This window comes from Dendropsophus ebraccatus, chromosome 8 (genome assembly GCF_027789765.1).
Source record: "Dendropsophus ebraccatus isolate aDenEbr1 chromosome 8, aDenEbr1.pat, whole genome shotgun sequence".
NCBI lineage: Eukaryota > Metazoa > Chordata > Amphibia > Anura > Hylidae > Dendropsophus > Dendropsophus ebraccatus.
Window position 1 is genome coordinate 82,815,373 of NC_091461.1, and position 26,351 is coordinate 82,841,723.

General features: G+C 48.4%; 1 protein-coding gene across 2 annotated transcripts in view; it reads right to left on the minus strand.

Moving 5' to 3' along the window:
- Positions 1-13,644, minus strand: part of LOC138798693 (histone H2A type 1-like) — a 61,822-nt gene extending 48,178 nt beyond the window's left edge. The window contains exon 1 of one of the 2 annotated variants that reach the window (XR_011364139.1): positions 13,028-13,644. Coding sequence is in view for 1 of the 2 variants with exons in the window: in XM_069979239.1 (XP_069835340.1) it covers positions 13,251-13,638 (388 nt within the window). In the remaining variant the exon portion in view is untranslated. The remainder of the gene's footprint in view (positions 1-13,027) is intronic. The other variant, XM_069979239.1, reaches the window with a different exon arrangement.
- Between the last annotated feature and the right edge of the window lie 12,707 nt (positions 13,645-26,351).

The window sequence follows — 26,351 nt, forward strand, 5'->3', positions numbered from 1 at the left end:
GGAGCAAACTAGCGCTAACAGCGCTCATTTGCTCCTCCGAGTCGGGCCGTGTAATATGGCCTTGACAGCCAGAGAGCTGTGGCTAGTCATGTCTGGCTCCCCACCCAGATTGCTAGTTGCAGCCTCACACAGCATAGTAAACTCTTTTTTTCCCCTTTGTAAATATTATATATAAAAAAAAAAAACGGATCAAAAAGGATCCGTTTATTTAACGAACACAAAAATGAGGTTGGGACTACTAGCTGAGTGAGCTGACCACTACCTGTTTAATCACAAAAATGAGGTCGACCACGTTTGTGTGTACCCTTTTTTCTAATGGAAGTCAATGGAAAAATGGATCAAAACGGATGCACACAATTGCAGTCGTTTTTCATTTGCAAAAAAACGGATGAAACTGATTGCAAAAAACGTAGTGTGAATCCAGCCTTACACCTCTAAGTGTGGCCGTCATTTTGGACCACAATATAGATGTGCATCCATAGTTGACTGCACTGCATGGACCTCTGCATAGTGACCTTTATTGCAGCACAGACCACAGGCCGGTCACACATACGGACATGTGAACAGGGCCATTAAAGGGGTATTCCCCCCAAAATCATTTTTGCATTAATATGTTGCCCACCCGTAGCTTTCCATCTTTCCAATATACAGTTATTACGGATTCTGCACAGTTTTGCTGTTATCTAGCTGCATTCACCCCCACGGATTGCATTGAATCATCAGATCTCAGTCCAACCCGACACGCTCTCTGCTCCTGGCCCGCACCCTCCGAGACGGCATCACGTGTCCTCACTCTCTTTATTGGGCCGGCTTCTAACCCTGCCTATTGAAGTGAGGGAGGACACTGACAACTGCTGTGCTGTCTCCCGACTGCCTCCCCCAAGGTCACCTGTGTGCCCCCCGCCCCTGAGCACACCTGTGGCCCTCACACTGTGCCCCCTGACGTTGCTGCCCGCCCCCCTGGCACCACAACCCCAGTTCTCACCCGCGGCACCACCACCCCCGTCTCAACCCCAGCACCTCGGCCCACGAACCCCCCCCCCCTTCCCCCGGTCTCACCTATGGCACAACTGGCAGGGAGTGGCGGTACCAACACCCCCGGACCCCACACAGCTCAGTACAGCACCCCCCTCCGCCGGCTACTCTGCTTGGTTGCCGGGATGCAGGGGGTGCTATGAGGCGCTCAGTAATCGATCCAATCCCCCCCCCCCCCGATACCAAATACATCACCCCCTCATCAGATCTGCAGCGCCGGGCCGTCTCTCAGCTTCCCTCGTCAGCAGGAGCTCACAGCCTTCTGTGCGGGACGGAGCATGGTGAGCTGCTGCTGCTGCTGTGATGGAAGCTGAGAGACAGCCTGGCGCTGCAGATCTGATGAGGGGGTGATGTATTATTTGGGGGGGGGTTTGATGTATTTGGTATCGGAGGGGGGGTTTGATGTATTTAGTATCGGGGGGGGGGGGACAGGGTAATGTATTTGGTATCGGATCGATTACTGAGCGCCGCATAGCACCCCCCGCATCCCGGCAACCAAGCAGAGTAGCCGGCAGCGGGGGTGGTGTACTGAGCTGTGTGGGGTCCGGGGGTGTTGGTACCGCCGCTCCCTGCCAGCTGTGCCACAGGTGAGACGGGGGGGTTTGTGGGCCGAGATCCTGCGCGTGGGAACGGGGGTGGTGGTGCCGCGGGTGAGACGGGGGCGGGGTTCTTGGGCCGTGGTGCTGCGGGTGAGACGGGGTGGGGGGGCGGAGTTTGTACTGTGTCTCACCCCCCAAGTCTTCACCTACCCCCCCCTTCACATCCCTCTTCCCCCTTCACATCTCTCTCCCCCCTTCACATCTCTCTCCCCCCCTTCACATCCCTCCCCCCCTTCACATCTCTCTCCCCCCCTTCACATCCTCTCTCCCTCCCACCTCCATCTCCCCCATCACCTCCTCTCCTCCATCTTGACCTCCTCTATCCCTCCCTCCTCTATATAGTTATATAGGATCATTGTACTTCGCAACTCAACCCACAGCACCCATCCCCCCCCCCCCCACGCACGGCTCACCAGCTGACCTGCGGCCCCCCTCACTCAAATAACTCAACTCTGCTATGCAACGCTCTCAACTCTGCTATGCAACGCTCTAAACTCTTATATCTTGTGGATATCAGCTCTGCTACATCATGGACCAATCAGACGTAAGCATTGCATGATGGGAGATGTAGTTTTCTGGCTGGAGCCATGTTGGATATAGTTTGGCTTGCTAAAAAACTTGTAACTCAGGGGACACGGCTCAAAATTCTCAGGGGGACTTGGTGAGTAAGACCAGCTAGGTTTGGGAGCATTTTATTTTTTTAAGCTCTTGGGGGGGAATACCCCTTTAAAATATATGGGTCCAGAGTGTAGTCTAATTATGAGTTATGGACGCTTGCCTAACCCTTCAAAGGGAATGTGTCGCAAAGTTTAAAAAAAAATTGAAAGTGTTAAAACTGAATTCGTAATTTTTTGTGTTAATTTATAAGTGTTTTTCATTTTATTTTTCATGTAAGGAAATATGAAAAATTAACAATCTAATTTTCCATATTTCCCAGTGATGGCCATCAGGGGGAGCTCCAGGAGGAAACTGCTGGTAAAAGCAGCCTGAAAGAGGGATGCTGAAAAAAAGAGGCAGTCCCTGCTCAACTGCTGTGACATCAGCACCTCCCTCCTCTTTTCACAGGGAAACAAAGAGGGGAAAGGTGCTATTATCTGTACTGCTGGGCAGCGCCATTTTGTTGTTGTCTGCACAGCAGTACAGATATAAGCGTGTCCCTAGCCTTTCTTAACCCCTTCGTGCTGCAGCTAGTTTGGGCCTTAATGACCAAGCTAATTTTTCAAAATCTGACCTGTCTCACTTTATGCTCTTATAGCTCAGTGATGCTTTAACGTATTCTAGCGATTCTGAGATTGTTTTTTCGTCACATATGGCACTTTATGTTAGTGGCAAAATTTGGTCACTACTTTGTGTGTTTTTTGTGAAAAACATCAAAATATCATGAAAAATTAAAAAATTGAATTTTATGAACTTTGAAATTCTCTGCTTCTAAAAAAAGAACATCGTAGCACATAAATTAGTTACTAAGTCACATTACCAATATGTCTTCTTTATTCTGGCATAATTTGGTAAACATATTTTACTTTTTTAGGGTGTTATGGGGCTTAGAAATTTATCAGCAAATTATCACATTTTCGTGAAAGTTTCCAAAACGGATTTTTTTAGGGACCAGTTCTTTTTTTAAATGGATTTAGAAGTCTGGTATCCTGAAAACCCCCATAAGTGACCCCATTTTGGAAACTACACACCTTAAAGAATTAATCTAGGGGTATAATGAGCATTTTAACCCTACAGGGGCTGGAGGAAAGTATTCACAATTAGGCAGTAAAAAAATGGAAAATTAAAGTTTTCCAATAATATATACGTTTAGATTAAAGTTTCTCATTTTCAAAAGGAACATGAGAGAAAAAGCACGCCAAAATTTGTAACGCAGGTTCTCTTGAGTACAACGGTACCCCATATGTGGGCGTAAACCACTGTATGGGCACACAGCGGGGCTCAGAAGGGAAGGAGCGCCAATTAGCTTTTCCAATGCAGATTTTGCTGAAGAAGTTTCTGAGCGCCAGGTGCGTTTGCAGAGCCCCTGTAGTGTCAGCAGAGAGAAAACCCCCCATAAGTCACCCCATTTTGGAAAGTGCACTCCTCAAAGAATTTATCTTGGTGTTTGGTGACCATTTTGACCCCACAGGTATTAGAGGAAAGTATTCAAAAGAAGACAGTAAAAATGAAAAACTCGAATTCTTCCAATAATATGTTCGTTTAGTTTGAAATTTCTCAATTTCACGAGGAACAAGAGGAAAAATGTACCCCACAATTTGTAACGCAGGTTCTCCTGAGTGAAAAGGTACCTCATATGTCGGTATAAACCACTGTATGGGCACACAGGAGGGCTCAGAAGGGAAGGAGCGCCAATTAGCTTTTTCAATGCAGATTTTGCTGAAGAAGTTTCCGAGCGCCAGGTGCGTTTGCAGTGCCCCTGTAGTGTCCGCAGAGTAAAATCTCCCAATAATTCACTCCATTTTGGAAAGTGCACCCCTCAAAGAATTCATTTTGGGGTGTGGTGAGCATTTTGACCCCACAGGTATTAGAGGAAAGTACTCAAAAGTAGACAGTAAAAATGAAAAACTCGAATTTTTCCAATAATATGTTCCTTTAGTTTGAAATTTCTCAATTTCACGAGGAACAGGAGAGAAATGTCACCCCAATATATGTAACGCAGGTTCTCCTGAGTAGAACGGTACCCCATATGTGGGCATAAACCACTGCATGGGCACACAGCCGGGCTCAGAAGGAGCGCCAATTAGCATTTTCAGTGCAGATTTTTCTGAAGAAGTTTATGAGCGCCAAGTGCGTTTGCAGAGCCCCTGTAGTGTCAGCAGAATAAATTCCCCCCAAAAGTCACCCCATTTTGGAAAGTGCACCCCTCAAAGAATTCATCTTGGGGTGTGGTGACCATTTTTACCCCACAAGTATTAGAGGAAAGTATTCAAAATTGGCCAGTAAAAATGAAAAACTCGAATTTTTCCAATAATATGTTGGTTTAGTTTGAAATTTCTCAATTTGACGAGGAACAGGAGAGAAAATGTACCCAAAAATCTGTAACGCAGGTTCTCCTGAGTAAAACGGTACCTCATATGTGAGCATAAACCACTGTATGGGCACACAGCAGGGCTCAGAAGGGAAGGAGCGCCAATTTACTGGAGCAAAACCGCAGCTAGTAATGGTTATTAGAATAGCGCAGTTACTAAAATAAAATAAAAAAAAGAGATTACAGGTAATGTGGGGTGGTCATGGGCAACCTGGGGTGTGTATGGGCAACCTGAGGTAGTTACAGGTAATCTGGGGTGGTTACGGACAACATGGGGTGGTCACAGGCAACCTGCTGTGGTTACGGCAACCTGGGGTGGTTACAGGCAACGTGGGGTGGTTACAGGCAACGTGGGGTGGTTACAGGCAACGTGGGGTGGTTACGGACAACGTGTGGTGGTTATGGGCAACGTGTGGTGGTCACGGGCAACCTGCTGTGGTCACGGGCAACCTGCTGTGGTTACAGGCAACGTGGGGTGGTTACGGGCAACGTGGGGTGGTTACGGGCAACCTGCTGTGCTTACAGACAATCTGGGGTGGTTACGGGCAACGTGGGGTGGTTACGGGCAACCTGCAGTGCTTACAGACAATCTGGGGTGGTTACGGGCAACATGGGGTGGTTACGGGCAACCTGCAGTGCGAACAGACAATCTGGGGTGGTTACGGGCAACCTGCAGTGCTTACAGACAATCTGGGGTGGATAACGGCAGCGTGGGGTGGTTACGGGCAACCTGCAGTGCTTACAGACAATCTGGGCTGGTTACGGGCAACGTGGGGTGGTTACGGGCAATATGGGGTGGTTACGGATATACTGAAGTTCTTATAGGCAATCTGGGGTGGGTACCTGTAATCGGGTATTGTGCGGTGGTTACGGGCAATGTGCGGTGGTTACGGGCAACGTGCGGTGGTTACGGGCAACGTGCAGTGGTTACGGGCAACGTGCAGTGGTTACAGGTAATCTGGGGGGGGTTAGGGGTAATTTGGGAGTAAACTGCAATTATTACTATAATAAAAAGTGTGTGTTTTATTTTTTTGTATGTTTGTCACTTTTTGTACTTTACACATTCATTTTCACTGTATTACTATGATTACTGTGATATTTTCTATCACAGTAATCATAGTTCAGTGACAGAGACCAAATTGGTCTCTGTCACTTTAAAATTTCAGAGTTGGCTGGTTGTGGAGCGCATGCGCACTTCACAACCAGCCAGGACGCCGAAGAGGACGGAGCTCCTGGATCAGGTAACGTATAAGAGGTAGGGGGGGTGACTGGGGGACGGGGGTGACAGGGGGGGTGGGGGGCGACTGGGGGGGTGGGGGGACATCACTTTGTCTCCCCTGTCACCAATCATTCATGGTGACAGGGGATAAAAAGTGCCGGGATGCACGTGGCACAAGCGATCAGCGGTATATAGTATATACCGCTGATCGCTTGTACCGGGACCCCACAGGGGGGGGTCCTGATGACTGCCCCATGCTCTCCTCTACCTCTGGTGGCGGAGAGCATGGGGCTTTCATTCATTTTAACTTTTCCATCGCTGTGAACAGACATTAGTCGGTTCACAGCGATGGCGGCGGCCATCTTGGAAATGATGGCCGCCGGGGGAGGGGGGTTAGTGATCGGAGGGGGGGGCTGATCTGAGGTCTGGGGGACACTTATTTTATCTCCCCCCGCCGTGAATCCCCTTTACCAACGGCCGCCGCTATAACGTTAATAGCGGCGATCGTCGGTAAGGGGGGGGGGGGCGGGACGGACCCCACACACTGCCCCAACCCCTCAGCTACCTCCGGTAGCTGGGGGGATGGGGTGGGGGCCGGGTGGGGGCCGTCCCGGCCCCGCAGCCTTATTCTCTGCCATCGCCGTAAAAAGCTGATGGCAGCAGAATAAGGACCCTTAGCGACCGCCGTAAAAAGCCGTATCGGCGGTCACTAAGGGGTTAATAAACCTCAGCTGCTGCAGAACCTCCTAATACACCTTAACCTGCTGCAGAACCACCTACAGCTCGCCTGCCCACATTCACCTCCCGCACTTCTCACCGCCCATCCCCCGAATGCACATAGTATTGTTATTACACTCACAGCTCATTCCTGTACACTTGGGATCAGCAAATGTGCAGCAGTAGCGAAACCCTTTGCTATTGCTCAGCCATCAGCCGGTTGTATTTGAGCTCCGCTCCAGGTATCTAGAAAATCTGGGTACAGCTCTGGGGAGCTTCTCCCAGGACTGTATCCAGCTTTTCCTAACACCCGAAGTGGAGCTCAAATGCAGCCGGCTGACGGCTCATACAGGCAGCTGGTACAAGCATCTCATACAGGCAGCTCGTTCATGCACTCTCATACAGGCTGGGGTGACAGGAGGGAAGAGGCTGGGGTGACAGGAGGTGAAGAGGCTGGGGTGACAGGAGGTGAAGAGGCTGGGGTGACAGGAGGTGAAGAGGCTGGGGTGACAGGAGGTGAAGAGGCTGGGGTGACAGGAGGGAAGAGGCTGGGGTGACAGGAGGGAAGAGGCTGGGGTGACAGGAGGGAAGAGGCTGGGGTGACAGGAGGGAAGAGGCTGGGGTGACAGGAGGGAAGAGGCTGGGGTGACAGGAGGGAAGAGGCTGGGGTGACAGGAGGGAAGAGGCTGGGGTGACAGGAGGGAAGAGGCTGGGGTGACAGGAGGGAAGAGGCTGGCGTGACAGGAGGGAAGAGGCTGGCGTGACAGGAGGGAAGAGGCTGGAGTGACAGGAGGGAAGAGGCTGGAGTGACAGGAGGGAAGAGGCTGGAGTGACAGGAGGGAGAGACTGGTGGAGGCTGGAGTGACAGGAGGCTGGAGTGACAGGAGGGAGAGACTGGTGGAGGCTGGAGTGACAGGAGGGAGAGACTGGTGGAGGCTGGGGTGACAGGAGGGAGAGACTGGTGGAGGCTGGGGTGACAGGAGGGAGAGACTGGTGGAGGCTGGGGTGACAGGAGGGAGAGGCTGGGGTGACAGGAGGGAGAGGCTGGGGTGACAGGAGGGAGAGGCTGGAGGAGGCTGAGGTTGGAGGAGGCTGAGGTGACAGGAAGGAGAGGCTGGGTGACAGGGAGGAGAGGCTGGGGTGACAGGAGGGAGAGGCTGTAGGAGCTGAGGTGACAGGAGGGAGAGACTGGAGTGACAGGGGGAGAATATTAGGGTGTAGGGCGAGCAACTGGTGGTGGTGGGGGCATGGATAGCAACCGGGGGGCTCGAGGAGAAGGCAGGGCAGAGACTCCCTGGTACAGTTACAGGGCCACGGTGAGCTACCCCCCACTAACCGTTCAGCACCCCCCCCCCCCCCCCCGACGGTGTGCCAAACGGTTAGTGGGGGGAAGCTCACCGCGGCCCTGTAACTGTACGGGGGTGGGGGGAACCGTCCTACCCAGCCCACTCCTGCCTGGCCTGCGGCAACACCGGCGGTGTGCCCAACGGTTAGTGGGGCGGATGGAGCCAGTCCAACACTGTGTGTGTGGGGAGGGGAGAGAGCAGCTGCACAGTGTTCTGCAGCCCACTCACTGGTGACGGGCACAAATGTGGAACAATGTGACGTGAAAGGGAAAAATTTCATTTTTTCACTTTCATGGCACAAATGTGCCCGTCATCAAGGGGTCCATATCCTCACTGCACCCCTTGTTAGATTCCTTGAGGGGTGCAGTTTCCAGAATGGGGTCACTTGTGGGGGGTTTCCAGTGTTTTGGCAGCACGAGGGCTCTGTAAATGCGACATGGCGTTCATCATCCATTCTAGCCAAATCCAACCTCCAAAATCCAAATGGCGCTCCTTCCCTTCGGAGGCTTGCCCTGCGCCCACATGTGGGGTATTTACGGACTCGGGGGAAATTGCTCTACACATATTGTGTGTTTTTTTCTCTTTTAACCCCTTGTGAAAATGATAAATTCAAGGCTAAACCAACATTATAGTGTAAAAAATGTAATATTTCATTTTCACGCCACATTGTTCCACATTTGTGCCCGTCACCAGTGGGGTCCATATGCTCACTACACCCCTTGTTACATTCCCTGAGGGGTGTAGTTTCCATAATGGGGTCACTTGTGGGGGGTTTCAACTGTCTTGGCAACACAGAGGCCTTTTGAATGCAACATGGCCCCTCAAAATCCATTCCATCCAAATCCAGCCTTCAAAAACGAAATGGTGCTCCTTCCCTTCGGAGGCTTACCCTGCACCCGCATGGTGCTTTATGTCCACATGTGGGGTATTTACGGACTCGGGGGAAATTGCGCTACACATTTTGTTTTTTTTCTCCTCTTTTAACCCCTTGTGAAAATGATATATTCAAGGCTAAACCAACATTATAGTGTAAAAAATGTAATATTTCATTTTCACGCCACATTGTTCCACATTTGTGTCCGTCACCAGTGGGGTCCATATGCTCACTACACCCCTTGTTACATTCCTTGAGGGGTGCAGTTTCCATAATGGGGTCACTTGTGGGGGGTTTCAACTGTCTTGGCAACACAGGGGCCTTTTGAATGCAACATGGCCCCTCGAAATCCATTCCATCCAAATCCAGCCTTCAAAAACCAAATGGCGCTTCTTCCCTTCGGAGGCTTTCCCTGCACCCGCATGGCGCTTTATGTCCACATGTGGGGTATTTCCGTACTCAGGGGAAATTGCTCTACACATTAAATGTTTTTTTTATCTTTTAACCCCTTGTGAAAATGAAAAAACATGACAAGATTAATGATTTAGAGTAAAAATTTTACAAAAATTACACTAAATGTTGGTCTAGCCTTGATTTTTTTCCATTTCCACAAGGGGTTAAAAAAGAAAATGAACACAAAACGTGTAGGGTAGTGTCCCCTGAGTACGAAAATACCCCACATGTGGGCATAATGTGCCATATGGGCACAGGGCAAAGGGACAGAGCGCCATTTAGAGGCTGGAATGGAGGATGGAGGCCATGTCGCAATTACAAAGCTCCTGTGCTGCCAGGACAGTAGAAACCCCCGACAAGTGACCCCATTCTGGAAACTACACCCCATAAGGAATCTAACAAGGGGTGCAGTGAGCATATGGACCCCACTGGTGACAGGCACTTACGTAGAACATGTGCCGAGAAAATAAAAAATACAATTTTTTTCATTTTCACGTCCCAAATGTGGCCGTCACCAGGGGGCCATATCCCCGCTGCCCCCCTTCTTAGATTCCTTATGGGGTGTAGTTTCCAGAATGGGGTCACTTGTGGGGGGTTTCTACTGTCCTGGCCGCACAGAGGCTTTGTAATTGCATCATGGCATCCTCTAATTGGAATGGCGGCCATACCTTAGCTGGGGAAAAGGGACAATTCTAATTTATTTGGGGGTATTAGGCCAATTATTAGTTTATAAGGTTGAAAATGACAGGTGTCCATCAAATTCAATCTGTGTTGATCCAGAGGAAGGCAAAAAACCCCTCGTGAGGCAGACGACAGTAGCCTCATCACAGGGGAAAAATTCCTTCCCGACTCCATAATGGCGATCAGAATAATCCCCGGATCAAAGTGACCCCTAAAATAGGAATAAGGGACAGAATATAGATAATGTAGAACCCCAATGACGTGTGGTGCGCCTTGAAGCGATCCAGTATGCAGAGGCCGGGGTGATCAGGACAGGTGTCACACAGGAAAATGGCGTCCTTCCTGATCCCCCTGTTACCCCACACTCTGCACTTCTTCTGGGGTCTCCTGTTTTCCACTGTGGGGGACGTCACCTGGAAAATGTTGTCCTGGTGCGATACGGGGTCCCTCATATCCAGAAGCGCTGGGTCCTCTCCATGGCTGCTAAATATTAGGGCGCTATTACTGCTTCTGACATGTTCGGGTCGTGCCGCAAGCTACAGGGCAGCGAGGGACCGGAAGAGGGGGTGCTGGTATAAAAGTTATCCCCGTACAGGTGGTAACCTTTATCCAGCAGTAGGAAGATCAGTTCCCAAACGATCTCCCCACTAACTCCGAGGATGGGGGGGGAGGGGGCATCTGGGGGCTGCATTCGGGTGTCCCTTCCTACATACACTCTAAGGGTACATGCACACTGCGGAATCGCGACAGATAACCCTTCGTGCATTCCACAGCTGGCACCCACCGGCGGACTGATGCAGGCGCACGTCTCCACCCGTGTCATAGACTCTATTCTATGCACGGGCGGATTCCGCTCTCCGTCCAACGTATTCATTCTTTGGATGGATGATGGAATCCGCCCGTGCATAACATGGAGTCTATGACACAGGGGGAGACGCGCGCCTCCATCAGTCCGCCGGTGGGTGCCAGCTGCGGAATACACAAAGGGTTATCCTTTGCCATTCCGCAGTGTGCACGTACCCTAAATCTGTAAGTGTACCCTGAGGTACTGTCACAGAGTGTGTAGAATTTCACACCATACCGTGATCTCTTATTGGGACGGTACTGGCGGAAAAGACGTGTCTGGGGGGCAGCGTACGCTACGCTACCCCCAGATACGTCATTGGATGATGAGGATGAATGGAGGAAAGAAGGATCCCCCCCATTCATCCTCACTGGCTGTTTCGGTGTCGGAGGTAATAATAACGTATCCCTCTGACGCCGAAAACACCCTGGGGGCCATTTGTATACGGGGATTGGTATATGGGGTATGTAGTGGTGTAGTGTCAAACTTTATTCAATGTAGTGTGGTGTAATGTAGTGTTTTTTACGTGTTTTTTTACAGTAAGTATAAAAAAAAAAACCTACGCCAACAAAGGAGTTGCTGATAAATGCCGCACTTATGTGGGGCACTTATTAGCAGACTGTGGCAGTAGAATATAGAAAAAAAAACACCCTACGCCAAAAAGGAGGAGTGGCTGATTAGCAGCGCACTTTCGTGCGATGCTGATCAACACTCAGCGGCGATAGGGTGCGGAAAATAGAAAAAAAAAAATTTGAAAAAAAAAAAAAAAAAATTTCTACATTCTGAACATCCCTGTAGCTGCTGATAAGTGTATTACACATATCAGCCGCTAGAGGGCAGCAGAGCGCAAAAGTGTATTACACATATCAGCCGCTAGAGGGCAGCAGAGCGCAAAATACGGAAAGAGCCGACGCTGGAGCCGAAAATAGCCGAGAGAAGCCGAACGTGACGTCACGGAAGAAGCCGAAGACCCGAACGAAGACGAGGATGCCGCGAACCCGGAAGACGCCGATCAGGAGCCCGGGACAGGTGAGTAATGTACAAATACCTGCTCTGGACCCCTCGGCTACCTAGCTGAGGGGTCCAGGGCAGGTATTTACTATTTTGTGGGACTCTGATCGCCGTGCCACCGGCCCGATCGCCGTGAACGGCCGGCCGTTCACGGCGATCGGGCCGGTGGCACGGCGATCACCATTACTTTTTACAGTAATGGCGGTCGGTGCCGTCCTCGGACAGCACCGACCGCCATTTTTTTTCCGGGTCATCGATGACCCGGAAAGGTTCCGATTGCCGCTATTGGCTGATCTGAATTGATCAGCCTATAGCGGCGATCGTAAGCACGGGGGGTGTTAACCACCCCCCGTGCCGTGAAGCTAAGATGGCCTGCTATGATTTATAGCAGGCCATCTTCCCCGACCGCTGTGTGTGAACACGCAGCGATCGGGGAAACATCGGGCGTAAATTTACGCCCTGATGCGCCAAGTACCAGGGCGCGAGGGCGTAAGTTTACGCCCGATGTCGTTAAGGGGTTAAAACACTTAAGCCCCATGTATAAAAAAAAAAAAAAATTAGAACACTTATTTTCTCTAAACACCTATTAAAAAATTTTTAAAAAAATATGAGTCCCTTTAAAGCTATGATTGCTAACACTCCAGAGTAAGTTATAGCACAATGTAATGAGGGTGCCCGCTGTATGTGGTATGACCAACACACAACTGGCCCAAGTCAGTTCCCCAATTTAAAGCTACCCTTTAGAATTAATAACTAAGTTGTTGAGGATCTGTATCCCCTTTACCACAAAGCACTAGGAGCCTCAGACACAAATCCCTTTAGAGCAGAGGAAATCATAGATGCCTGCAGCACAATGTCTGTCAGGAGTCTAGGAACGAATGTGCGGCTGTAGAGACAAGTGTGAACGGTTTCTAAGTCCCCGAGTCTCCTTGTCCCATTATAATGGTCACAGAACCAGAAGGATGGCCGTCTCATTCCACCGACGACTCAGGCAGAGCGGAGCAATGTGAAAAAAAGAAAAACCGCAACAGGAATCCTCACGGTGGGAGAACGAGATCGCACTTTTCCTATTACATTAACCACGCCCACCTTCGGAGACTGTATCCGGGTTGTCACCCCTCCCCCCCACACACGTTACTCTGGTACTTCTAGTGCTCCTGTGCCGATTATAAAGTATCCCTGAGACGCGAGTCTCGCTCGGCTAATACCTGGAAACTCACCTCACTAATGAGGACTAGTACGGCTGAAGTGAACCCGGCAATTAGCCGCCGCGCATGTTCTGTACATGCACAGCGCCATGTCCCCAAATCCGCCTCATATCCCCGCTATAGCAGGATTACAGCTCGGTTACACATGTTGGTGGCCCTTAAAAGGGCCGTTGGGTTCTATACAGGATCAGTGATTGGGCTCAGAATTCCTGGGACTGTTGGGAGCTCTTCTTACCGCTCTTCCCGGAGGCAGGAGCGGCGCTCTTCTTGGGCAGCAATACTGCCTGGATATTGGGCAAGACGCCACCTTGAGCAATGGTCACACCACCCAGTAGTTTGTTTAACTCCTCGTCGTTGCGCACTGCCAGCTGCAGGTGGCGTGGAATAATGCGAGTCTTCTTGTTGTCTCGGGCAGCATTACCAGCGAGCTCGAGAATCTCAGCAGTCAGATACTCCAGCACGGCAGCCAAGTACACCGGAGCACCAGCGCCGACCCGCTCAGCATAATGTCCCTTCCGCAGGAGCCTGTGCACACGACCAACAGGGAACTGCAGCCCAGCTCTGGAGGAGCGAGTCTTCGCCTTGGCGCGAGTCTTGCCGCCTTGTTTGCCACGTCCCGACATCTTCCTCTTATCTCAGCTTTAACTGACTACAAGCGCACCACCTCCCTTTTATACACGCAAAGAAAAACAGAAGACGCCAGTGATTGGTTGTTTTTCGAGTCATCCAATAAGAATCCAAGACATGTAAGACGTCACTGTCACATGATATAAAACCCACGCGCTGCCCCTACCTGATTGGGCGTACGGATTCAGCTAGGCCCGCCTCCAGAAAGGCCTCGTGATGTCCAAAGGCGTCTTCTATTGGTGCATAGAAATAAATCTGAAATAACAAGTGGGGAACTATCCCGCCAGTATTTACTAACTGAGGATCGATTATTGTGAGATTTGTACCAGTTTCTTATCCAGAATAAAACTAGAGACCTGAAGGCAAGAACGGCGATAAGTGATGGATTTGATAGTCATCGCTATCTCACGCTAAGAGCTGACAAGATTTAGCAGTGAGGGCGGCGTTTCAGTTTTAATCGCGAGACTTTCTACCCATTGTTGCACGTGTAATATTATCGTTCGCCAAGCAATTTACGCGGGCGAAGTGTGAAGAGAAAAAAAAAAGCGGGAATTTCAAAATGCCCGGCATCTTTGGGATCAGCCAATGATCGATTCCTAAGACACAGTGTGTGTGCCCCGCCCCCAAATCTACTGTCTGCTTTCATTCAGGTCCGCAGTTGTGTATAGCGAGGCACTGTAGCCTCTGGCGCCAAGTTTGTGAAACGCCACAATGTGGAGAAATTATTTCGGTATTTTTGTCATTGCTTTGAAAAATTCTTCCAAGCATAATGCCATATTTACTTTATAGCGCCCCCTGAATGGGTGAGTAGATGGTGTGCTATAAGATTTAAGTCTGCAGCATCAAATCCACATTGTGACATACCCACCAGATTAAGTAGGTGTACACATACCCTAAAGAATGAACACACAATTTGCCTCATATATGGTGGAACCACAATTCTCTGCCCTAAAATATAAAAAAAAACAGTAGTTTACCATATTACATTTAAGAGACCAAAAATCTGCATATAAAAGATGTAATTGTAAGTGACACAACATGCCCTGTTACCAACAAGAAGCTGGAGCTCTTGATATTATCCCACCCCCTAAATGCTTTATTCACACGTCCCGTAAAATTGTCCATGGTTGCCGATCACTGACATTTTTAGACAATTCCGGTGGGTGGAGGTGGGGTAACGCTGCTGGAGTTGTCCTTTAGGGTATAAACCCACACACCGTATAAGCAGCGTATTTACTGCTGCGATACGCAGCAAATACGCAGCAAACACGCAGCAAAAACGCAGCAGATTATATCTAAATAACTGAACACAGCATCAAATCTGTACCAACAAATCTGCTGCGTATTTGCTGCGTATTTGTTGCGTATCTGCTGTGTATACGGTGTGTGGGTTTGTACCCTTAAATCCTATTAGTCTATCCAGACAAGCTGTGCAGCAATCCGCACCGCAAAAAAAGGACGTGCATCAGTGCCTTCCAACCCTCAGCCCCTGTCACCTGTAGCAGTGCATCCCCCTGGCTGGCATACATAGCATCAGTGCCTTCCAACCCTCAGCCTGTCACCTGTAGCAGCGCATCCACTGGAGCTGGCATACACAGCACTAGCACCACCCCACCCCCACCCACAAATATTGAACTTCACCGACGTAGTCCCCTGGTGATCGTTGTCCAGGCTTTCAACGCTGGACTACGCTGATGCAGTTCAATATGAGTGTGGGGGATGCACTGCTACAGGTGACAGGGGGTGGGGGTCAGGAGGCGCTGGTACTGCAGGGGATGAACGGGGGTTGGGAGGCGCTGGTACTGTGCATGTCGGCTTCAGAGGATGCGCTGCTACAGGTGACAGAGGTTGAAGGTCGGGAGGCGCTAGTGCTGTCCTAGGGTGGGGCTGGATGGTTGCCAGCTGTTGTCTGGAGGGGAGGTTTGGGCCGGCGGGATGTGCTGCCAGCGGCTTGTGGGGGTGCTGTAGGGATGCCCTGTCAGTGTGGTGTCCCACCACGGGTGTTGCTACTTTAAACACCTCGCAAAAGCCTGTACTCAAAGTCAAGTGGTAATGAACAGGGCTGGGGAGTCGGAGTCAGCTTTGGCTGGAGTCGGAAAAAAATGTACTGATTCCGACTCCAGCTTTAAAAAAATTCTTTAAAAAATGTAGAATTGAATTTTGATATGAATTTTACAAGTTTTGCTCATGAATATTTATATCATGAGCAACATTCTAATAGCACACTGGCTCTATTAGATAAGGGGGGTGGGGGAAAAGTTGTCGGTCACTATTTGGCAGTTTTTCCTGAGCTGGAAGAGTCCATTGTGTGGGGGGAGATCTGTGCTGTTCTCTTCCTGGATGCTGGATGACTGTATATGAGCAGCAGTGTAATATGAAGATATCCTGTGTAATATAGAGGAGGAGGAGAAGGCATAAGTAGTGTAGCAGAAACCTCTGTCCTCAATGTGGTGTTTTATCTCTGGGATTGTGTGTTTTTCGTCAGTGTTTTATGGCTGCAGCTGTGTGTGTATGTGTGCTATGCCTGCAGCAGGCTGTGTGTGTGTGCTATGGCTGCAACAGGCTGTGTGTGTTTGTGTGTGTGCTATGGCTGCAGCAGGCTGTGTGTATGTGTGCTATGGCCGCAGCAAGCCGAGTGTGGGTGTGTGGTGTGCGCTATGGCTGCAGCAAGCTGTGTGTGTGCTATGGCTGCAGCAGGCTGTGTGTGTGTGTGTGCGTTCTATTCCGTGCCCCCACAGTGACCTTCTATATCACTGTGTGACCTCTATATCCCTATGTGTAACCCCCACTATGTGTGACCTCTCTATATCACTATGTGTGACCCCTCTCTATACCACTATGTGTGACCCCCTCTATATCACTATGGCTGACCTCTATATTACAGGTATCTGGCATTGTTAGCAGTGTTTCTTTAAGTATGGTGAATATTTAGTTAGAAACACAGAAGACTGTCAGCAGGAAAAGACCACCTGTTCCATCTAGTCTAGTTTTGAGTAGTTCAGGACATGGAGGTTGGAGACTGGCTGCATCCACTGCACATACAGGAGAAGCTGCTTTATATAAAGTATTTCTTTATTCACTCAGAAGTCACCCCGGGATCATGTAGGACATTAGGGAGAAGCTGCTGAGCCAGTGTGATAAATAACTCCCCTGGTAAATGACTGGCCATTTATGAAGGAGCAGGAGTCGCAGTCGGTCCTGATAAAATTTAGGAGTTGGAGTCTGTCCTGATAAAATTCAGGAGTTGGAGTCGGAGCTGCGGCTTACCGACTCCACAGCCCTGGTAATGAAGTCATGTATAAGTTTTGCCACTAGATGTCAGTGTTATGTGTATTCGTATATGTATATTGCACAGCTGTAGTGAAAAAAGGGTTACTGTTCGTTTGTGATTTGTGTACCAATGGGAGCTATTCTTCCCTTTCAACTATCTCTATCCTTTTCTCTCTTTGCACTCTCTTCTCCACCACTCACAGGAGCTGTTACACACCCTGTAGGAAGTTGTCACATGGGGAGAGGAAGTGTAGGCCCACACTTAGGGAGTTCTCTTATGGATTTTGTAGAGGCAAGACACACAGACCAGAGTCTCCTGCAGAGTTTATATAGGAGCCTGGCTCTGCCAGGTTCCCCCTCCGGGACAGACCAGCTGTAGTGCACAGGCGCTCATGGGAAACACAGAGTTTCTTTTCTTTAAAGCAACACTTATTCTTACCATGCAGTGCTAAACCACTAAAGAGAGGACAAGTCAGAGACCACCCCAACCCACGCCCTGAACATCTCTAAAGGTGCACGACAGTATCCTATAAGCAGAGGAACTGATCCTAGTAGAGCAAAGTTGCTACAAGCCTACGTACTCTATCTTGCAACGCAGGTGACACCTGGACACCCTCAGACACTTCGCTCAACCCAGGTAACTAGGACTGGGGCTTGTGTTACCTTGTCAGGACGGGTCCTCCGACACTGCAGGGCTAAAGGTGGTATAGTGTCAAAAGGTCGAAACATGGGCACAAGTGTTCTTCTTCTCTCAGGTATTCTCTGGTAGAGCACAGTACTACTTTGTGTTGGGACTCTCGGGACAAACTCTCCACTTCTCTGAACTCACCCTACCTTCTCAGCATGCAACCAAGTCAGCACTGCTATTTTACAATTCTCAGCACAGATCTAGTCAAGTCCAAGGTCTATTGTCTGCTTGTATGCTAAAGTATTCCTTCAGTAAAGAAGAGTTTATTTATTCTATGAGGATTCAGTAGTTATTGCACAAGCACATACACAGCAGTTACACCGTCCTTGGGTCCAAACCACCACTCCGGACCACCGTGATAAGCAGCCAAGGGACCCATTACAACCCGGCAGGTCGCTGACCATTGTTGAAAGGTTAGAGCCTGCCTCAAAAATTAAAAGCAGGTGTGCCTCCATATCTGTGTGCTGAGTCAGCACTGGCGTCACAACAACATACCATCTGGCTGAGCTATATCCCACTGACCAACCACCATATAAGTGGCGTCATCCAGAGCAACCCAACAGGTGACCGGTCGAGCAACCACCACATCAGCACGAGACAGGAGGGGACAACAAGGCTCAGCATGTTATAGAGGGGGCCTACAGGGCTTAGCATGATGCCTACACATAGTGGAATAATACTGCAGAAGGCAAAGAGGTCCATGTTGTTTTTTACTGCTTCTACTCAACTGAAGTGAATATGTAAATAAAAATTATACATTTAATTTAATAAAATTATATTACAGAATAATGTAAACCCAGAGCCCACACCATTCCAGCTGTTTAGGGCCCTGGCTACACATTGAACAGAGTTTGTCTTCGTTCACTGTGTTGAGGTGGCAACCTGTAACTGCAGCTCAGCTCCTGTTCGCTTGAACAGAAGCTGAGCTGCAGTTACAGGTAACCAATGCTACACAGTGAACTGAGACGACTGCTTCCAGCCCTATTCACTGTGTAGTGCAGGAAGTGAACAGAAGCACTCCCACAATTTTTCCCCCACATTATGCACACTCATCAACACTGCTGTGTCATGTGTTTCATCACGGCTCTGCTTCATCAATATGTTACACTAGAAAATGTACCCGGCGCTGCCCGGGTATAAAGTTTCAGTGTGTTAATTAGATTTATTCTAAGGTGCCCAGGAGACCAATCTATGTCCTTGTTTTTTTTGTTTAAGGGGAAATCACCAGTAGCCCTATATGCTCCTATATCCCGACAATTCTGCACTGTTTATGTAAATTGTAGCTTATGCACATTAGAAATAAACTAAAAACTTCAAACATCTATCCTCTATACTTGTAGTGTATAGTTGGGGGTGGGGGGGCTGTATATCTGTAGTGTATAGTTGAGGGGGTCCTGTATACCTGTAGTGTGTAATGGGGGGGTTGTATACCTGTAATGTGTAGTTGAGGGATGTCCTGTTTACCAGTAGTGTATAATTGGGGGGGCTGTGTACCTGTACTGTATAGTTTGGGAAGTACTGTATACCTGCACTGTATAGCTGGTAGAGGTCCTGTATACCTGTAATGTATAGTTGGGGGTCCTGCATACCTGTACTATACAGTTGGTGAAGGTGTTGTATACCTGTAATGTATAGTTGGTGGAGGTCTTCTATACCTGTAGTTTATAGTTTGAGTGTCCTGGATACCTGTAGTGTATAGTTGGTGGAGGTCTTGTATACCTGTAGTATGTAGTTCGGGGTCCTGTATACCTGTAGTGTATAGTTTGGGGGTCCTGTGTACCTGTAGTTTATGGTTGGTAGAGGTCCTGTATATCTGTAGTGTAAAGTTTGGGGGTCCTGTATACCTGTAGTGTATAGTTTTGGGGTCTTGTATACCTGTAGTATATAGTTGATGGAGGTCCTGTATACCTGTAGTGTATAGTTTGGGAACCTTTAAACCTGTAGTATAGAGTTGGTGGGGGTCCTGTATACCTGTAGTATAGAGTTGGTGGAGGTGCTGTATACCTGTAGTATAGAGTTGGTGGAGATCTTATATACCTGAAGTATATAGTTCGAGGATCTGTCTGTATACCTGTTGTTTATAGTTTGAGGGTCCTGTATACCTGTAGTATATAGTTGGTGGGGGTGCTGTATACCTGTAGTGTATAGTTTTGGGGTCCTGTATACCTGTAGTATATAGTTGATGGAGGTCCTGTATATCTGTAGTGTATACTTTTGGGGTCCTGTATACCTGCAGTGTATAGTTGGTGGAGGTCCTGTATACCTGTAGTGTATAGTTTTGGGGTCCTGTATACCTGTAGTGTTCTGCAGTATATAGTTCGGGGGTCCTGTATACCTGTACTGTAAAGTTTGAGGGTCCTGTATACCTGTAGTATAGAGTTGGTGGAGGTGCTGTTTACCTGTAGTGTACAGTTTGGAGTCCTGTATACCTGTTGTATATAGTTGGTGAAGTTCCTGTATACCTGTAGTGTATAGTTTTGGGTCCTGTATACCTGTAGTATAGAGTTGGTGGGGGTGCTGTACACCTGTAGTATATAGTTGGTGGAGGTTCTGTATACCTGTAGTGTATAGTTTGGGGTCCTGTAAACCTGTAGTATATAGTCGGTGGAGGTCCTATATGCAGTACCTGTAGTATAGAGTTGGTGGACGTCCTGTATACCTGTAGTGTATAGTTAGGGATCCTTTAAACCTGTAGTATAGAGTTGGTGGGGGTCCTGTATACCTGTAGTATAGATTTGGTGGAGGTGCTGTATACCTGTAGTAGGGATGGTCCGAACCGAGTTCGTACGGAGTTCGTACGAACCCGAACCATCCTCAATTATTACCGCTGTCTGCCCGCTCCGTGCAGCGGGCGGATCCAGCGGAGGAACGCCTGGAAAACTGGGATACAGCCATAGCCATAGGCTGTATCCCAGTTTTCCAGGCGGTCCTCCCGCTGTATCCGCCCGCTGCATGGAGTGGGCAGACAGCGGTAATTCGATGCCGAGCGTTCGGGTTCAGCCGAACCCGAACCTCGGCGGGTTCAGACCATCCCTAACCTGTAGTATAGAGTTGGTGAAGATCTTATATACCTGAAGTATATAATTCGGGGGTCCTGTATACCTGTTGTGTATAGTTTGAGGGTCCTGAATACCTGTAGTATATAGTTGGTGGAGTTCCTGTATACCTGTAGTGTATAGTTTTGGGGTCCTGTATACCTGTAGTGTATAGTTTGGGGTCCTGTATACCTGTAGTATAGAGCGGGTGGGGGTGCTGTATACCTGTAAGATATAGTTTTGGGTTCCTGTATACCTGTAGTGTATAGTTTGGGGTCCTGTATACCTGTAGTATATAGTTGATGGAGGTCCTGTATACCTGTAGTGTATACTTTTGGGGTTCAGTATACCTGTAGTGTATAGTTGGTGGAGGTCCTGTATACCTGTAGTGTATAGTTTTGGGGTCCTGTATACCTGTAGTGTTCTGTACTATATAGTTCGGGGGTCCTGTATACCTGTACTGTATAGTTTGAGGGTCCTGTATACCTGTAGTATAAAGTTGGTAGAGGTGCTGTATACCTGTAGTGTATAGTTTGGGGTCCCGTGTACCTGTCTTATATAGTTGGTGAAGTTCCTGTATACCTGTAGTGTATAGTTTGGGTCCTGTATACCTGTAGTATAGAGTTAGTGGGGGTACCTGTAGTATATAGCTGGTGGAGGTTCTGTATACCTGTAGTGTATAGTTTGGTGTCCTGTATACCTGTAGTATATAGTTGGTGGAGGTCCTGTATACCTGTAGTATAGAGTTGGTGGAGGTCCTGTATACCTATAGTGTATAGTTTGGGGTCCTGTATACCTGTCGTATATAGTTGGTGGAGGTCCCGTGCACCTGTAGTGTATAGTTTTGGGGTCCTGTATACCTGTAGTGTCCTGTATATCTGCAGGGTCACATTTACCATTAGGCACTCGTGGTCTGCTTAGGGCAGCACCTTGCATGGGGGCACCACCAGGGAGCAGGGGGAAGGAAACAACTTTTAATTTTTTATTATTTTTCTAGTCTTCCACCTCCTGTTCCGACTTGCCAGAAAATCTAGTCTTTTCCAAGAGGGGTATGGTAGTATTGGTCAGGTCTGGTGTGGCAGTGTTATCCAGTCACGGTATTGTGGTATTGGTCAGGTGTGGTATGGCGGTGTTATCCAGTCACAGTATGGCGGTATTGGTCAGGTCTGGTATGGCAGTGTTATCCAGTCACAGTGTGGCCGTATTGGTCAGGTCTGGTATAGCGGTGTTATCCAGTCACAGTGTAGCGGTATTGGTCAGGTCTGGTATGGCAGTGTTATCCAGTCACAGTGTGGCGGTATTGGTCAGGTCTGGTATGGCAGTGTTATCCAGTCACAGTATGGCGGTATTGGTCAGTTCTGGTGTGTCAGTGTTATCCAGTCACAGTATGGCGGTATTGGTCAGGCCTGATATGGTGGTGGTAAATGTGACCTCTGGAGCTGTTATCTACCAATCTATCATGATGCTAATTGGTGAGTGAGGATGGGGCGTCCTCAGGTTTAGCGCTCAGGGCAGCAGCAGCTGGTAATACTGCCCTGTATACATGTACTGTATACATGGAGTAGGAGGTCCTGTATACATGTACTGTATAGATGGAGTAGGGAGTCCTGTATACATGTACTGTATAGATGGAGTAGAGGGCCCTGTATATATGTACTGTATAGATGGAGTAGGGGGCCCTGTATACATGTACTGTATAGATGGAGTAGGGGGTACGGTATAGATGGAGTAGGGGGCCCTGTATACATGTACTGTATAGATGGAGTAGCGGGTCTACCAGTTATTACTGTGGATGTTGTGAGGCAGCTGCCCTAGCAACCACAACTCCCTGTGAAAATGAAAGTAGTAATCCTATTGGTTGCTAAGGCTTTACTGCTTTATATCACCTGTGCATGGGCGTAGCTACCATAGAGGCAGGGTAGGCAGTTGCTATGGGGCCTGTGCAGGAGGGGGGCCTGGAGGAGAAAGTAAGATCGTGTGTCCTTCTGCTTAACCATTTATGTATTGCAGCGTGTAAGTGACCCAATGTTTACTTAAATGCTACAAAACAAAAAAAGGGTTAACAAGCAGAAGACTGAGATCTCTGTTTCACTGCTCTGATAACCCCTGACCTCTGTTCTCCAGCTAGCAATCAAGTAGGAAAGGAAAATAGTCAGAGCTCCTTGCAGAGTTCAGGGGTTATCAGTACACCAGCAGTAAAGTGTGTGTATATATATATATATATATATATATATATACACACACACACAGTGCTTTGTGTTGCGCTTAGGGGAGGGGAGCCCCTTAAAAATTTTTACTATGGGGCCCCGTGAATCCTAGCTACGCCCCTGCACCTGTGTGTGCAGTGTGGAGATTTTCCTATTCATCTCTATGGGGCGCTCTTCTGCATCCCCCTTATCTCCAGTACATATGGCGGGGACAGGACCTTCGCTATAACCTTCCCGCTATAACGTTCCCGGGCACCCAATGTATCTGCCTTGTTCTAAGGTGCCCAGGAGGCCAAGCTAAAGGTATTGTTTCATCTGAGTTAATCAGTGGAATTAGTGTATACCTGTAGTGCATAGTTGGAGCGGTTCTGTATACCCACAATGTATAGTTTTTAGGGGTCTCGCATATCTGTAGTGCATAGTTGGGGGGGCTGTATACCTATAGTGTATAGTTGGGGGGGTCCTGTATACCTGTAGTGTGTAGTTGGGGGGGCTGTATACCTGTAGTGTATAGTTGAGGGAGGTCCTGTATACCTGCAGTGTACAGTTGGTGAAGGTCCTGTATACCTGTACTGTATAGTTCGGGGGTCCTGTTTACCTGTAGTATATAGTTGGTCCTGTATACCTGTAATGTATAGTTGGTGGAGGTCTTGTATACCTGTAGTTTATAGTTTGAGGGTCCTGGATACCTGTAGTGTATAATTGGTGGAGGTCTTGTATACCTGTAGTATATAGTTCGGGGGTCCTGTATACCTGTAGTGCATAGTTTGAGGGTCCTGTATAACTGTAGTATAGAGTTGGTGGAGGTCCTGTATACCTGTAGTGTATAGTTTGGGGTCCTATATACCTGTAGTATATAGTTGGTGGAGTTCCTGTATACCTGCAGTATATAGCTTTGGGGTCCTGTATACCTGTAGTGTATAGTTTTGGGTCCTGTATACCTGTAGTATATAGTTGGTGAAGGTGCTGTATACCTGTAGTATAGAGTTGGTGTAGGTCCTGTATACCTGTAGTGTATAGTTTTGAGGTCCTGTATACCTGTAGTGTATAGTTTGGGGTCCTATATACCTGTAGTATATAGTTGGTGGAGTTCCTGTATACCTGTAGTGTATAGTTTTGGGGTCCTGTATACCTGTAGTGTATAGTTTGGGGTCCTGTATACCTGTAGTATATAGTTGGTGGAGGTCCTGTATACCTGAAGTATATAGTTGGTGGAGGTCCTGTATACCTGTAGTGCATAGTTTTGGGGTCCTGTATACCTGTAGTGTAAAGTTTGGGGTCCTGTATACCTGTAGTATATAGTTGGTGGAGGTCCCGTGCACTTGTAGTGTATAGTTTTGGGGTTCTGTATACCTGTAGTGTCCTGTATACCTGCAGGGTCGTATTTACCATTAGGCACCCATGGTCTGGTGCGTAGGGTAGCACCTTGCAGAGGGGCAATACCCTCCCGTTCAGACCTGTTTGGTCAGGTCTTGTATAGCGGTGTTATCCAGTCACAGTATGGCGGTATTGGTCAGGTCTGGTATGGCAGTGTTATTCAGTCACAGTGTGTCGTATTGGTCATGTCTGGTATGGCGGTGTTATCCAGTCACAGTATGGCGATATTGGTCAGGTCTGGTATGGCAGTGTTATTCAGTCACAGTGTGTCGTATTGGTCATGTCTGGTATGGCAGTGTTATCCAGTCACAGTATGGCGGTATTGGTCAGGTCTGGTGTGGCGGTGTTCTCCAGTCACAGTGTGGTGGTATTGGTCAGGTCTGGTATAGTGGTGTTATCCAGTCCCAGCATGGCGGTATTGGTCAGGTGTGGTATGGCAGTGTTATCCAGTCACAGTATGGCGGTATTGGTCAGGTCTGGTATGGCAGTGTTATCCAGTCACAGTATGGCGGTATTGGTCAGGTGTGGTATGACAGTGTTATCCAGTTATAGTATGGCGGTATTGGTCAGGTCTGGTATAGCAGTTTTTTCCAGTCATAGTATGGTGGTATTGGTCAGGTGTGTTATGACAGTGTTATCCTGTCACAGTATGGTGGTATTGGTCAGGTCTGGTATAGCGGTGTTATCCAGTCACAGTATGGCGGTATTGGTCAGGTCTGATATGATGGTGTTATCCAGTCACAGTATGGCGGTATTGGTCAGGTCTGGTGTGGCGGTGTTACCCAGTCACAGTTTGGTGGTATTGGTCAGGTCTGGTATGGCAGTGTTATCCAGTCACAGTATAGCGGTATTGGTCAGGTCTGGTATGGCAGTGTTATCCAGTCACAGTATGGTGGTATTGGTCAGGTCTGGTATGACAGTGTTATCCAGCACAGTATGGCGGTATTGGTCAGGTCTGGTGTGGCAGTGTTATCCAGTCACAGTATATGGCAGTATTGATCAGGTCTGGTATGGTAGTGTTATCCAGTCACAGTATGGCGGTATTGGTCAGGTCTGGTGTGGCAGTGTTATCCAGTCACAGCATATGGCAGTATTGATCAGGTCTGGTATGGCAGTGTTATCCTGTCACAGTATGGCGGTATTGGTCAGGTCTGGTATGGCAGTGTTATCCAGTCACAGTATGGTGGTATTGGTCACGTCTGGTATTGCAGTGTTATCCAGTCACAGTATGGCGGTATTGGTCAGGTCTGGTGTGGCAGTGTTATCCAGTCACAGTTTGGTATACCTGTAGTGCCCTGTATATACATGTACATGTATAGATGGAGTAGGGGGCCCTGTATATACATGTACTGTATAGATGGAGTAGGGGGCCCTGTATATACATGTACTGTATAGATGGAGTTGGGGGCCCTGTATATATATATGTACTGTATAGATGGAGTAGGGGGTCCTGTATATACATGTACTGTATAGATGGAGTAGGGGGTCCTGTATATACATGTACTGTATAGATGGAGTAGGGGGTCCTGTATAAACATGTACTGTATAGATGGAGTAGGGGGTCCTGTATATACATGTACTGTATAGATGGAGTAGGGGGTCTACCAGTTATTACTGTGGATGTTGTGAGGCAGCTTCTCTAGCAACCATTGCTCCCTGTGAAAATGAAAGCAGTAATCCTATTGGTTGCTAAGGCTCCAACTGCCGTGTCTGCTGCAGCTAATTATATCACCTGTGTTTGCAGTGAGGCGATTTTCCCATTCATCTCTATGGGGCGCCGCTCTTCCCCCTCCCCTCCTATACATCTGGCGGGGACGGGACCTTCGCTTAAACCTTCCCGGGCACCCAATGTATCTGTGTGCCAAATTTGGGGTCAAACGGTTCAGGCGTTTGGAAGTCTATTTGGGACAGACAGACAGACAGACTTTGATTTTTATTATATAGACTAGAAAATGTACCCGGCGCTGCCCGGGTATAAAGTGTCAGTGTGTTAATTAGATTTGTTCTAAGGTGCCCAGGAGGCCAAGCTAAAGGTATTGTTTCATCAGTCAATCAGTGGAATTAGTGTATACCTGTAGTGCATAGTTGGAGAGGTTCTGTATACCCACAATGTATAGTTTTTAGGGGTCTCG